This window comes from Stegostoma tigrinum, chromosome 6 (assembly GCF_030684315.1).
Source record: "Stegostoma tigrinum isolate sSteTig4 chromosome 6, sSteTig4.hap1, whole genome shotgun sequence".
In the NCBI taxonomy this organism is placed as follows: Eukaryota; Metazoa; Chordata; class Chondrichthyes; order Orectolobiformes; family Stegostomatidae; genus Stegostoma; species Stegostoma tigrinum.
The window spans coordinates 77,646,849-77,661,763 of NC_081359.1; the positions used below are offsets into that span (position 1 = coordinate 77,646,849).

Below are 14,915 nucleotides of genomic sequence, written 5' to 3' on the forward strand. Positions count from 1 at the left end.
GAACCAAGATATGCATTTCACGGGACTTTGTTTTATAGTATGTTTCATTGTAGTTTGCATAGAAAACAAATTGGACATATATTTAATAATCTGTGATACTGTAATCAGTCATAATCATTTTGAGGCAGTTCAACCATTTTAAAATAGTTACTAATCAATTTTATTTGTTGATATTCATAATTATGGCATTTTATGAACTTCAACTTGGTCAACTTCTCAACTTTTAAAACCTGCATTTTGAGCAGTAGCCGAGACTTTGCATTTTCTAAGACTCTTACCCATATTATTGTTTTTGTTCAGTTGTGCCCTTAAGCTGAGCTGGGAGGCTTCCTGATGAACATTGTTTAAGCAACTGCTGCTGGCTTCATGTTTATTTCCTGTATTGGTATGATTTCTCCTCCAGAGAGAGAAACATAAGTTGAATTCAAACAGAAACCACCAAGTTAATGTGAGAAAAGTCAGAACAAGAAAAGAAGAATGGGAGAGAATGAAAATGGGCAAAGAGTTCATGACTGACGCGAAGGAACCGGAGGGCATGAATGAGGAGAAAATGCTTAAAGGGTTTGTTAGTTTTATTATCAAAGCCCTAACTGCTTTAGTGCCAATCCTGCTTCAGGTCTTCTTTAAATTACTTTGCTGCGTGAAATCAGCGGCATCCTAATAGTCTTTTAATTTAGCTTACTGCTCTGATCAGTGACATGCTGGGGAACATATGGCTGTGCATACTAATGAAGCATCTTCATGCAACAAAGCTTCTTTCTTGGATATTCTGGATCCTTCCATTTTATGAACTCTCTGCTCAAGTGTTTCAGCATGGTAAATTTCTTTCTTCTAACACTTTACCCGTAGTTTCTTCTTAAGTGCCTAGAAATGTTTTCAGTGCAGTTAATAGATTAATCAGTTTAAGTTTGCCCTGCTGCCTTTTTGGTGCTATACATTAACTGTTTAATTTTTATTTTTAAAGTCATATTTCAATTTTATCAGTCTGCTTTGATGAGGGAGAGAAATCCAGGGATCGTGGCATATAAGTTAACCTCTGAAGCTTTGAAAAATCCTTCCAAAAATAGGAGTATAAAATGTGAACTGTTGATGTTGATGCAGATAGATCCATTTCTCTTTGTTGGTTGCCATGTTTGCATGTTTTAAACTCCTGCACATTTTCTTGATAGAACAGCTTATGTTGCTTGCTTAATACTATGTCTTGATCTACAACCTGAAACATGTATCTCTGAGCTGAAAAATTGAGGGCAACTCCTAATGTCGTATGGCTCTTAACATACATTCGTTAGCTGAAAAATGGGATGTGGGACCTGCATACAGAGTTTAGTCCCTGAACATCCATTTTAGCACTGAAAAATTGGTTGTTTTGTACACCATGTCAACTTGTATGCCCTGACCTATGGTACTTTCAAGTTAAGTTTCAAATGCACTTATACTTTAACAGAATTGTGCTAATGTTTCTCGAAAGTACACATCTGCAATGTAACTATTATTTTTAAGTGTTATATGACATATCTTATTAACTTAATATTTATTATATGTTTAAGTTATATATTTAACTTATGAAGTAATGCAATCATTTTGATCACTCATTTTATAATATGGTGGAGATAAAAGTTGCTATCCCACCAAGCCATATTTTATTTTGACTCTATTCTTTTCTGACCTGACCAGCCTCTGTGTGCAGCTGTGACACTTGTGACACTTGCATTTGTTTTAACCATTTTAGTTCTCTGATAATTTCTAGTTCTCTAGCACTACTTGTCTCCTTCTGTGCGCATACAGTTCATACACATCTCCGTCACTCAGCAGAATGATCTCATGTCTCCGTATTTCTTTGTAAAGTATCATTTCAAATATTTTCATCCATAATCAGTATTGTCCGCTTGACAAACTTATCTTAATAACTAAAATAAAGCAAACAGAATTGGAAGTAACCTTTATGCCATTTTTTAATACTTCATTGGGGCATGACAGAAGGGATAAAGAGAATATACTTATTTGTGCAAAATAACAAGTGGTCGGTACTGAGCATCAACTTTTCATATAGATCAGTGACTTGAATGAAGAAACAACAAGTGTGCATATGGCACTAAGTTAGGAGAGACAGTAAGTTGAGTAGATGAGAGCAACAAGTTACAAAGACAAAATCAATAAATGGGCAAAACTAATAGATGAAATTCAATATATAGAGATCATCCATTTTGGTTCCAAAAAAGACAAATCAGAATATTTTCTTAATGGCGAGAAACTAGGAACTGTAGAGAAGAAGTTTTGAGCGTCCAATGCATAAAATGCAGTGTATAAGAGCAAAAAAGTATATTTCTACAGAATTCATATGCTGGCCTTTACCTCAATAGGACCAAGTATATATGAAGATAGCAGGCCAAGCAACATCAGAGGAGCAGGAAGGCTGATGTTTCGGGCCTAGACCCTTCATCAGAAAATCTGTTAATTCAGGTTCTCCAGCATCTGCAGGTCCTACTATATATGAAAGTAACCTAGTCTTCATTTATGTAGAGTTTTGTCCATAGCTCTTCTGGTGTATAACATCCAGTTTTAGGAAAATATTATTAGACTGGGAACAGGTCTGGAATAGATCCGTGATGATAATACTTGGGCTTAAAGTGTTAGATTTTGGATAAAAATAGGCTCAACAAGTTCAGACAAAGGATAAAGGGGGTATTCTTCTGCACTTGAAAGTAGAGCTCAGATGTTCATGTATGTCCTTTGGTCCAACAGCAAAGCCTCCATTCCTTTGCTACCAGTTCCATGTTCCTCTCTAACCACTGTCTCAAGCTGAACCAGATTATTTGCAATCTTGTCTGTCCCTGAACCAGGCTTCTGACCCCCATCTCCTCTCCATCACAGAGTGTGTCTGAATCCATCACTAATGTAATCCTTCTCTGACACTGCTTCAGTATATCAATGCTGAAACCCACATCCATGATTTTGTTAGGATAATGGGAACTGCAGATGCTGGAGAATTCAAGATACCAAAGTGTGAAGCTGGATGAACACAGCAGGCCAAGCAGCATCATAGGAGCACAAAAGCTGACGTTTTGGGCCTAGACCCTTCATCAGAGAACATGATTTTGTTAATTGCAGCATGGCCCATTCCAGGGCTATTCTAGCCAGCTTCTCATTTTCTGCCCTCAATAAACTTAAACTCACCAAAAAACCTGCTAAGTCAAAAATATCCTAACCTGCAGCAAATCTTGCTCACTCTACCCCATCCTTGCTGACTTGTCCTGGCTCCTGCGTTCTGAAAAAAGTTCAAATGTTCATGTGTGTCCTTGGCTTAGATTTTGTCTATCAATGCAGCCTTGGACAGCTATGTGTAACAATTCAAGAACTTTGAATTCCTCCAAATCTTAGGCCTTGTTGATCCCTTTACATCCTTTACCCCACCATTAATAGGACTTCAGCTGTCTACAATTCCCTCCCTACACCTCACTAACTTAGATCCCTGTCCCCTTTTAAGGATCCTAATGTCATCCGCTTTGTCTCAATGGCAACATTTTTATTTTATTGTGCCTTTTTGAAACACCTTTGGAGAGGGTCCTTTATTATTAGTGCTATTTAAAAGCTGGAGGAACACCTCATCTTACAGCACTCAGGTCTCAACATTGAGTTTAACAATTTCACTAAGTGAACATCTCCCTCCCTTCGTTTCCTTCTGCCACAACCCCGGATCGTCTCTCGTATGGGTTGCTCTGAGCACAGCCAATCTATTTTTAACTATTCACAATTCCTGTTGTCATGTACTAAGTCTTTACTCCTTTCCTGCCTTACTATGAACTGTCCCTTTGTCAGTTTCCCTTTTTCCTCTCTATGGGCACCATCTCCATTTATTCATCTCCTAGCCCTGCCAACTAAGTCCACCTCTCCCCTGTCATAGGCATACCCAACTGCTTCCAGTTCTGATGAAGAGTCATTAGACTCAAAACATTAACTCTATTTTCTCTCCACAGATGCTGCCAGACCTGCTGAGTTTCTCCAACATTTTTTGTTTTTTTTTGTTTTTATTTAAATGCTAATTGTATCCAAAATATTTTCTCCCACTTTTTAGACATTGACCAACATGATTTATATCTTCAACAGTTTTTTTTTTACCATCTTAAGGACTTAATTGTATGGAAGTTGCAATTAAATACCTGCAAAAAAACACATATTAAATTCAGAGTTAGAATCCTTGTCCTCTTCAATACTGGCATTGTTTTTAAAGTTTAGGAGATTTTGTGTTTTTTTTTGTAGTTGCTTCCTTATTTGAAAAATGAGACAAGGGTAGTGGAAAATTTTAATTTGTTCTTTTGCTGCACGTGATGGATATCAGTATTGTTGTTAGTCAGTTGGATCAGTGCTAGATTTTAGTAGGGCAGACCCTATTAGATGAGTTCAAGTATAAAACCTGCACACTCACTGCTATCTTAACAAATATTCTGTCTCTTTAGGGTTTGTCTTTTATTCTTTATCAGCTTTTGGATAAGTAACCTAATAATGTTGCTCTCAAATTTATCTTTTTGTTACGTGTTATTCTGTGGTATTGCAAGTTCTGTTAGGTAATTAAAATTTTAGAAATTAGATCATGGATGGTAAACTTCTTTTTGAGAAGACTGACCCTATATTTGAATAATGTATATTTAAGTTGTATACATTACTGCAATCATACTTTGCTGAAATTTTTGAAATCACTCGACTTTCCTGAAGACTCAAAACTAAGCATATTAAATATTGACTGTAGAATCCTCAATTAATATACAAGATTTCAACTTTGTTTTTGTGCTTTGAAGCTTAATCGTGAATACTTACTGGAGTGTTATAGATTATATTTGCTAAATAAGAACTATTTTATCTCTGCTTTTGACATCAGATCTCATGGATCAGATCTTACAGATTACTCATATCCTGTTACCCCCAACCATGTTCAACATTCAGTGCAGCAGCAGCATCAGCAGATGCCAGTTACATACATGACCAGTGATAATCAGCAGCAAATGTGTACTGGTAATCAGGTCCAGGAACATGACTACAAACCCTCTGGAACAGGATTCAAACATGGTATTCTGAACAGGCCTCAACAACCTCCACCACCTCCGCCATCAACTATTGTAAACGGTGGTGCTTCAACTCCGCCGCCGCCACCACCACCACCACCACAACAGCAACAACAGCCATTGGAATACAGGTACATAGCTTGAATCACATCTGTTATCCAAATAAAATGAAATCTTGAGTAGTGATTTACTTCCCTTACAGTAGTTATTAGCAATCTCTGAAGTGGTATTTTATAATTTTGTTTTATTTACCTGTATTTGACAGAATTTAAACTGATTTCAGTAATCTGCTTTATATATTGATTTTATATATTGATTTTAAATTTACCGACCTGAGAAACTCATGATATTTTGTTACTTCAAGCCTAATAATATAGTGCCTCTGTAGATTTGATAACCTACCCAAATTGTGCAAAATATGAGGTAGTGTCAGTTCTTCAATGGATCCAAAACAATCATATTTAATAGAAATAGAAATTGTTGAAAATAAGCAGAAAGTAGAAATACAAAACAAAGATGCAACGATTCTGAATCATGAGTTTCTGCTACTTTTTGCTGCACTTTACATCCAGGAAATTAATTATCTCCTTGCACAAGAGGAAAGTCAGTCTTTGGAAGTATTCTCTATTCTATACTATTTTGAGTAGTTACTTCATAAACAAATGAAAATGTCCCACATTTTTTAAAGTACCTGTTGATACTGAAAATGTTCAAATATGATTCTTCATTATTAATTTTAGAAAACCTATTTGCTTTATATTGAATAGATTTGGTTATCTACTTTCAAGTGCAGAAGAATACCCCCTTTTCTTTATCCTTTGTCTGGATTTGTTGAGCCTATATTTTGTAATTAGGCAACAAATATACTACCAGTGACGTAGTACCAGATATAGGGGAGGGAGGAATGTACACTTTGTCCATCCCCCGATTCTCTGCCTTAAATACCTTCTTCAGAACAAGGGACCCAACCCGAAACGTCAGCTTTTCTACTTCTCTGAAGCTTCATGGCCTGCTGTGTTCCTCCAGCTCCACACTGTTATCTCAGACTCCAGCATTGGCATCAATTATCTCTTTGCTTTCAGTTAGTTTTCCTGATTTGTATATTTTCTTTATTTGTACATAACCTGAAATAGAACAATGGATTCTTTTTATTCATTCATGGGATGTGCATATTGCTAGGTTGGCCAGTATTTATTGTCCGTCCCCAGTTGCCCTTTGGAAGGTGGTCTTGAGCTGCCTTCTTGAACCGCTGCAGTGCATGAGCTGTAGGTAGATCCACGATACTCTTAAGGAGGGAATTACAAGATTTTAACCCAGTGACTGTAAAGGAATGGAGATATATTTCCAAGTCAGGATGGTGAGTGGCTTGGAGGAGATCCTGCAGGTGGCGGTGTTCCCATGTAACTGCGGCCCTTGTCCTTCTAGATGGTAGTAGTTGTGAGTTTGGAAAGTGTTGTGTAAGGATCTTTGGTGAATTTCTGTGCTGTATGTTATTGAAGCTGCAACTGAGTGTCGGTGACGGAGTAACTGAATGCTTGTGGATGTAGTGCCAGTCAAGTGGCTGGTTCGTCTTGGATGATGTCAAGCTTCAACTTCTTCTTCAACAACTTCGACAACTTCTTAAGTGTTGCTCGAGCTGCACTCATTCAGGCAAGGGGCAAGTATCCCATCATGACACTGGCTTATTTCTGGTGGACAGGCTTTGGGGTGTCAGAAATTGTGTTACTTGTTGCAATGTTCTTAGCCTCTAATCTGCTCTTGTAGCCAGTATATTTATAAGGTGAGCCTGGCTCAGTAACTGGTCAATGGTAACTCCCAAGGTGTTGATAGTGGGGAGTTTAAGAGATGGCAATCCCATTGAATGTCAATGGATGATGATTAGATTGTCTATTATTGGAGATGGTCGTTGCTCTGGTATTTGTATGCTATGGATGTTACTTGCTACTTTTCAGCTCAAGCCTGAATATTGTCTAGGTCTTGTTGCATTTGAAAATGAACTGCTTCAATATCTAAAAGTATTGAATGATGGCCACCATTATGCAGTTGTCAGTGAACATCCCTACATCTGATCTAATAATGGAAGGAAGGTCATTGATGAAGTACTGAATATGGTTGGGCATGGGACATTACCCTGAGGAACTTCTGCTTAACTGATCTCCAACAGCTATAACCATCTTCCTATGTGCCAGAGAGCTTTCCCTTGTTTGTCATTGATTCCAGTTTTGCTAGGGTTCATGGTACTACACTTGGTCAAATGCAACCTTGATGTCAAGAGCTGTCAGTCTTGCCTCATATGTGAAATTCAGTTCTTGCGTCCATGTTTGAACCAAGGCAGTAATGGGGTCAGGATCTAAGTAGACCTGATGGCACCAAAGTGAGTGTGAGTGAGCAGGTTATTGCTGAACAGGTACTGCTTTAAAGCACAGTTGATGACACTTCCATAACTTTACTGATGATCGAGAATGGACTGATGGGGCAGTAATTGCCCAGGTTAGATTTGTCCTGCTTTTAGTGTACAGGACATTCCTGAACAATTTTCCACATTGTCAACTAGATGCCAGTGTAGTAGCAGTACTGGAAGAGCTTTGCTAGGGATTGGCAAATTCTGGAGTACAAGTCTTTGGTATTATTGCTTTAATGTTTCAGGGTCCATAGGCTTTGCAGCATCCTGTGCCTCCGTCCATTTCTTAATATCATGTGGAATGATCAAATTGGCTGAAGACTGGCATCTGTGATGCTGGGGACTTCTCAGGGATGCCAAAACAGAGCATCCACTGGGCTCTCCGGACTGAATCTTCTGCACTGGTATAATGGGCTTTTCCATCATTGAGGATGGAGATATTTGTGGAGTCTCCTTCTCCAGTGAGTTGCCTAATTGCCCACCACCACTCAGATTTGGATATGGTAGACTGAAGATCTTAGTTCTGATGTGTTGGTTGTGGTATTGCATAGCTGTCTCTGCCACTTGCTTAATATATTGTTTGGTGGCTTCACGAGGTTGATGTCTCATTTTTAGGTATGCCTATTGCTGCTCCTGGCATGTCATCCTGCCCTCTTCATTTAGTCAGGGTTGATCCTCTAGCATGATCCCATTGGCAGATTTGCTGGGTCTTGAGGTTGTAGATTGTATCCTAGTACAAATCAGCTGCTATTTTGGCCCACAGCATCACATGGGTGCCCATTCTTTGGTTCCTCAGTCTGTTTGAAGTTTGTCCAATTCAACACAGTGATACTGCCACACAACACAATAGAAGATATTCTCAATGTGATGTTGGGACTTCGTCACCACAAAGACTGCGCACTGGTCACTCTTACCAATACTGTCATGGACAGATGCATCCACAGCAGGCAATTTGGTGAGAATGAGGTTAAGTATGTTTTTCCCTCTTGTTGGTTCCCTTACCAACTGCTGCAGACCTAGTTTAGCAGCTGTGTCCTTTAGGAGCGTAGCAGTTCGATCAGTGATACTACTGCTGAGTTACTGTTGGTGGTGTGCATCAAAATGCCCCAGCCAGAGTACATTCTGTGTCACCTTTAAGTGCTTCCTCCAAATGTTGTTCAGCATGAAGGAGCGCAGAGTCATCAGCCAAGAGAGGACAATGCATGATAATCAGAAGGAGGTTTTCTTGCCTGTGTTTGACCTGATGCCATGAGATATCTTGGTATCCAGAGTCAATGTCGAAGACTCCCAGGACAAGCCCTGCCTGACTCCATTACCACAGTACTGCCATCTCTGTTGAACCCATCCTGCTGGTGGGACAGGACATACTCATGGACAGTATGATTCCATGAGTGTGAATATGTCGGACTGTTGTTTGACTAGTTTGTGAGTCAGCTCTCCCAATTTTGTCACTAGCTCCCAAATGTTAGTAAGGATAACTGTGCTGCGTCAACAAGGCTGCTTTTTTGCCATTGTTGTTTCCAGTGTCTAGGTCAACACTAGGTGGTCTTTCCAGTTTCATTTATATTTTAAGACTTTGTAGTGAATGTTCCAACTGAGTGGCTTGCTAAACCATTTCAAAGAGCAAAGTCCACATTGCTGTAGGCCAGACCAGGTAAGGATGGTAGATTTTATTCCCTGAAGGACATTAGTGGATAAGATGGGTTTTCCAACAATCAACAATGGTTTCATGGTAATCATTGGATTCTTAATTCCAGGTACTTCATTGAATTCAAATTCCATCATCTGCCATGGCAGGATTTGAATCCTGGTACCCAAAACATTACTTAAATTCCTGGATTAATAGTGCAGCAATAATGGGCACTAGGCCATTACCTCCCTTATAGTTCATAGAATCAGGCCATTCAGCCCATTAAGTGCACACCAATTCCCCAAAGAGCATCCCACCCAGATCCACCCCACTAACACTATTCCTGTAACTCTGCATTTCCTATGGCAAATCCATAGCTAATCTTGCCTGCTCATCCCAGGACACCATGAGCAATTTAACATGGCCAGTCCACCTGTCCTGCACATTTTCGGACTGTGGGAGGAAACCAGAGCACCATGATGAAACCCACATACATGTGGGGAAAATGTGCAGTCTCCATGCAGACAGTCACCTGGGGCTGGGATTGAACCCTGGTCCCTGGTGCTGTGAGGCAGCAATGCTAATCACTGAGCCACCTTGCCACCCTGTTAGCACTGGAATGAAATGTTCACTTCAAAAATTACAAGTCACATTTTAGTTCATATCCTTGAAATACTTCACATATTGAAATACTTATGTTGAAAACTGTTTAAACTAAATAACCTTGTTACTCATTACAGCATGCCACCTTCTCAGATGATGGAATACTATACTTCTGCTGGTCCTCCTCTGCCTCCTCCTGGTCCAGTAATTCCTTCAGCACAAACTGCCTTTGTCAGTCCTGTCCAAGTGCCTACTCCTTCAACTTCCCATCCTGCATCAATGATGGGGGTTGCATATACGTCTTCCCCAACCCTATCGGGAGCAGTTCCTCCATCCGGTCCTCCTGGACCACCACCACCTCCTCCACCTCCAGCTCTACCAGCACCACCTTCTTCCCTTGCTTCTTCACCAATGCACTGTCAGCTTGTTGTTGAAAACAAAAGGTATGAATCAGCAGGCACACCTCTCAATGATGCCAGAAGTGACCTTCTTGCTGCTATTCGTATGGGTAAGTAATCAACTTGCAGAATTTTTTTCTTTTTTGCTTTCGCAGGAAGCTGGTACAGGCATGATGGGCTGAATATTTTTGTGTGTTGGAAGCATTCTATGTTTCTATTTTTTAACGTATTTGATCACTGAAGTGAGAGGGTAGAAAATATATAGCAGAAGAGCTTGACAACTCTAAAACAGCAACATAAGATATTTTTAACTGGATGAAACCATATGATTTATAATTATTCTTTTCTTACTGTTATAAAGCCACAACTGACAACCACCATATGGAAAGAACCTTGCAAAGATTGATAGTGCGTCACTTAACAGAATAGATAATCTATGTAATTTTCTTAGACATTCAACCATTCCGAGTTCAATCAGCACCCATCTCTCATACAGTACAAATGTTCTTTTCATAGACTTGTAGGTGTTTATAGTGCAGAAAGAGACCATTCACCCTGTCGTGTCCATGCTGGCCAAGTAGATTTAACTTTCTAATACCATTTTCCAGCTGACAAGCCCATATTCGTTGAAATTGTGGCACCACAGTGAATGTCTAAATACTGATTAAACCATGTAAGACTTCTTGACCCAACACTTCTTCAGGCAGAGAGTTTGAGACTTCCATCATTGTCTAAGTGAAAAATAGTTGTCTTCAGCTGCTCTTTTACAGTAAATCTCTCTTTCTCCCTTATTATTATGACCCCTATGCTAATGGAAAAATAATCTTCCTATTCACCCTTATAGGAATCTTATAATCTTATACACCTCAATCAGATTCCCTCTCAACCTTGACCGCTCCAAGTAAAACAACCTCAGCTTTCCAATCTTTCCTCATATCTCATATCCTCTAGTCCAGGCAGCATCCTAGTAAATCTGCTCTGTACTCTCTCTAAAACAACCGTACCTTCCCTTAATGTGGTGATCAGACCTGCATGCTGCACTCTAGTTATGGCCTGAGTAATGTTTTATACTGTTCCAGCATAACCTCCTTGCTTTTCTGTTCAGTGCCTCAGTTAATAATGGCAAGTATCCCATATACTTACTTAATCACCTTATCAATCTGCCTCACTATCTTCAGGGACGTGTGCACATGCACATCAAGACCACTTCTGCCACCTACAATCCGAACTCATAACAAAAGATATAATTCCCTCCCTACCCGTATCTGCCTTTTGTAGGGACCTCTCCATGACTCCCATGTTCGCACCACACTCCCCACTAGCCCCACCACCCCCGGCACCTTTCCCTGCAACTGCAAGAAGTGATATACCTGCCCCTACACCTCCCATCTCACCTCCATTCAAGGCACCAAACAAACCTTTCACATCAGACAGAGGTTCACCTGCACATCTGTCAATGTGATCTACTACATCCGCTGCTTCCGGTGTCGCCTCCTCTACATCCGTGAGACCAAGTGGAGGCTTAGAGACTGCTTTGTAGAGCACCTGCGCTCTGTTCTCAACAAACGACAATGCATTCTGGCCACGAACCATTTCAACTCTCTCTCCCACTCCCTGGGTGACGTCTTCATCCTGGGCTGCCTCCTGCGTCACAATGACGCCACTTGGTAACTGGACAGCAGCATCTCGTATTCCACCTTGGGAGCCGACAGCCCAATGGCCTAAATGGGGAGATTTTGAAGCTGGTAAATTACACACCTTCAGCCTCATCCCATGACAAACCCTTCCTCTCACCCCTGCTTCCTTGACCTGACACAGCCTGTCCATCTTCTGTTCCACCTATCTGCTCCTCCCACCTCACTGACCAATCCCCACCACTGCCTACCTGCACTCATGTATCACCATCCCACCTTCCCACCCCAGTCTCACCCATCCTCTATTTATTTCTGAACTCCCTTCCCCCTCTCCCATTTCTGAAGAAGGGCCCTGACCCAAAACATCAACTTTCCTGTTCCTCTACTGCTGCCTGGTCAGTTGTGTTCCTCCAGCTCCACACTGTGTTATCTCTGACGCCAGCATCAGCAGCTCTTACTATCTGTGTCTAATCTTTAGTACTTTCTACGGTCATGTGTAAACCCTTGTCTTGTTGGTCCTCCCCATCCCTTTCCCTTTCAGATGACGATTTCTTGTGAATTGCCCCAGTAAGCGTCAGACAAAAAGCTTTGCCTGAATGTACATTTTAAAAACTCTGTTTCTTATTATAATTTTTCATCTTCAAACCTGAATTGTTATTAATGGTTATAAGTCTAGGTAAGGCAGTGTGCCTCACTAAGATATTTTAGTTTCCTGCTGTAAAATTCATGATTATTGAATGTAACTTATAGAAATCACCAGATGGTCCAGCCTCTCAAAATGTTTCAATAATTGAAAAAATGTATTCTGTCTGGAGTGTGATGTTTGAGTTTGCTAAATTCAGTTATTTTGAAGAATCAAGCAGGTTAGCTTTGACCTACTTTGGCCTGTTGCTAAACATGGAATCGGTTGCCTGTGATTCAGCATGTCATCACTGTTTTTTAAAGTAATCTTGCAATTTTACTGATATCAAGTTTCTTACTCTAGGTATTCAATTGAAAAAGGTTCAAGAGCAACGTGAGCAAGAAGCTAAGCGAGAGCCAGTTGGGAATGATGTAGCAACTATTCTGTCGCGACGCATTGCTGTGGAATATAGTGATTCAGACGATGATTCAGAGCTTGATGAGAATGATTGGTCAGATTAACTTTGATGCTTCAGCGATGCTAATATTTGAAAATAAAGTCAAAAACTAATATGGAATAAGTCTGAAACAATTCCTTTACAATGATTTTATATTGATTTTAGATGAAAAAAAAATAACTGAAGCTGTTACAAAAGTTAAAATGATTTTTTAAAAAATTAAACATATTGAATTATATAAATGCATTTCCCAGGATTATTACTGCATAATTTAAACATTGTGGAAGTGTAACATTTCATTTACAAAGAGCGTGCTATGTAAAAGCAGATTAAGTAGTCCATATCTAGTGCCAATTAATATGGCATTTCATTATTTAGATCACTGTTGTTGGAAGTAAATCATTACCCTATTGAGTATTTTTGACCGAGTGCTCATGAAAATTAAAGTGTACTTGCTTTTGGCCAACCGGATGTCATGAACTGTGACTTCTCGCATCAAAATGCTTAAATATCCTTCAAACTAAACCCTTGAGAAACATGGATTTGTAAAGTTTCTATTTTCATGACATGAAATCTATAGGCGAATGTAAAGGAGTTATCTGTAGGAAAACACCTTGCTTATCTAAATCCAGAGAATTTTAGCAAAGGTAAGGTAAAGTCACCATGGTCTTACCTGACCTCAGGACTACTCTCTCGTGTTGGTGGTTTTAGCTACAAGTCATCACACCTCAGGCAAGGGGAGAGATTAAGAAGGAAAATTATTCATGGTAACTGCAGCCAATGTAGGAATTAAGCCTACTGTATTGGCATCAGTTTACATCACAAACTAACTGAACTTCAGTACAATTGGCAAGAGCAACAGATTAGTGATCCTACTTCCCACCTCCGCAGCTAACCAACATAAATACTTATCAATAGGAAGAAGCCACTGCTTAGGATAGCCTATCCTGCTGGAACTATGCTGTTTAATGAATATTATTGTGGTTTGTGGGCTTATTTGGATCTAAATAAGAATCATAGATCAACCCCACTTGTCCAATCAGTGAAATAGTCATGCTTGTGAATTAACACCTGAGCCCTGGAATTCTATGGATGTGCTGGTTCAAGTATTAAACAGTGACATTTCATGATATTTCATTTCTCATCCGCATCTTGGACTCAGAACATTATTACTCTTTGCCCATGAAGGATACTCACCAGCTGAACTGGAATAATTTATTAAACCCTGGCAATCATTATCCATGTTGTGTAAACTTAGAATATGATAACTGCAAAACAGCTAAATATGAAATTAAGCCATAGTTAAGGCATACAGCATAATTAATTATTGAATACACCTGTTTTCTTTTGAGATGAGATTTGAAGTATTACCCATATGAACTATCATAAATTGAAATAAATTGTAACTGAATATTGCATAGAATGTTAGACTATTCTAATAATGTTTAGTATTTCTATGAAGTAGTCAGTAGATATATCGCAGACAGTTCAATTTATTTTCTTTTCTGTATGCATTACCATAGATATATTTGTAACCAGTTCAAATAATCACATGTATTTGGTATTATTTGTTTTAATATTTTTGTAGTTGTAATCAATTTTAAAATAATGTGAACGTACCTTATGCTTGATTTGTTTCATACTGAATTTTCCTTTAAAGCAGTTTTTTCTATTCTTTACTGTATATGAATATGTAAAATTATAACGCTGGAAATTATAAAAGTGGTCAAATAAACTAAACCCCAACTCAAAATATTTATTCCTAGTGTTTTGAATTTCATTAAAACGCCTTATCAACATAATATTACCAACAAGATAATCATCTCTTGTAGCTATATATAGCCTTTAGGACTGTAACTGATCCAGTGGATCAATTGTACTGTCAGAGTTTTGGAAGGACAGAACTTTTGTTTTTTGGGTCTTTTTGTGATCAACCAAAAACCCCAAGAACAAAGACATTCACCGTTACAGGGCAACCACTTTCTGCACCCCATGTTTGAATGACATTAAATTGATTGAGGATAGCTTGCAATTTGAATATGGCACAGTGATGCCCACATAAATTGCTTTATGACATGTTTACTTCGTGATGCATAGGAACTTGTCTCTGGTT

General features: G+C 39.2%; 1 protein-coding gene across 7 annotated transcripts in view; it reads left to right on the forward strand.

Moving 5' to 3' along the window:
* LOC125453166 (actin-binding protein WASF3-like) overlaps positions 1–14,486 on the forward strand; it is a 116,561-nt gene extending 102,075 nt beyond the window's left edge. For 6 of the 7 annotated variants that reach the window (XM_059646683.1, XM_048532362.1, XM_048532363.2 and 3 more), the window contains 3 exons: positions 4,874–5,188; positions 9,829–10,199; positions 12,709–14,486. In XM_059646683.1, coding sequence (XP_059502666.1) covers positions 4,874–5,188; positions 9,829–10,199; positions 12,709–12,866 — 844 coding nt within the window. In that variant the 3' untranslated portion in view covers positions 12,867–14,486. Of the gene's footprint in view, positions 1–403; positions 562–4,873; positions 5,189–9,828; positions 10,200–12,708 lie in introns of all 7 variants that reach the window. The other variant, XM_048532367.1, reaches the window with a different exon arrangement.
* The last annotated feature ends 429 nt before the right edge of the window (positions 14,487–14,915 follow it).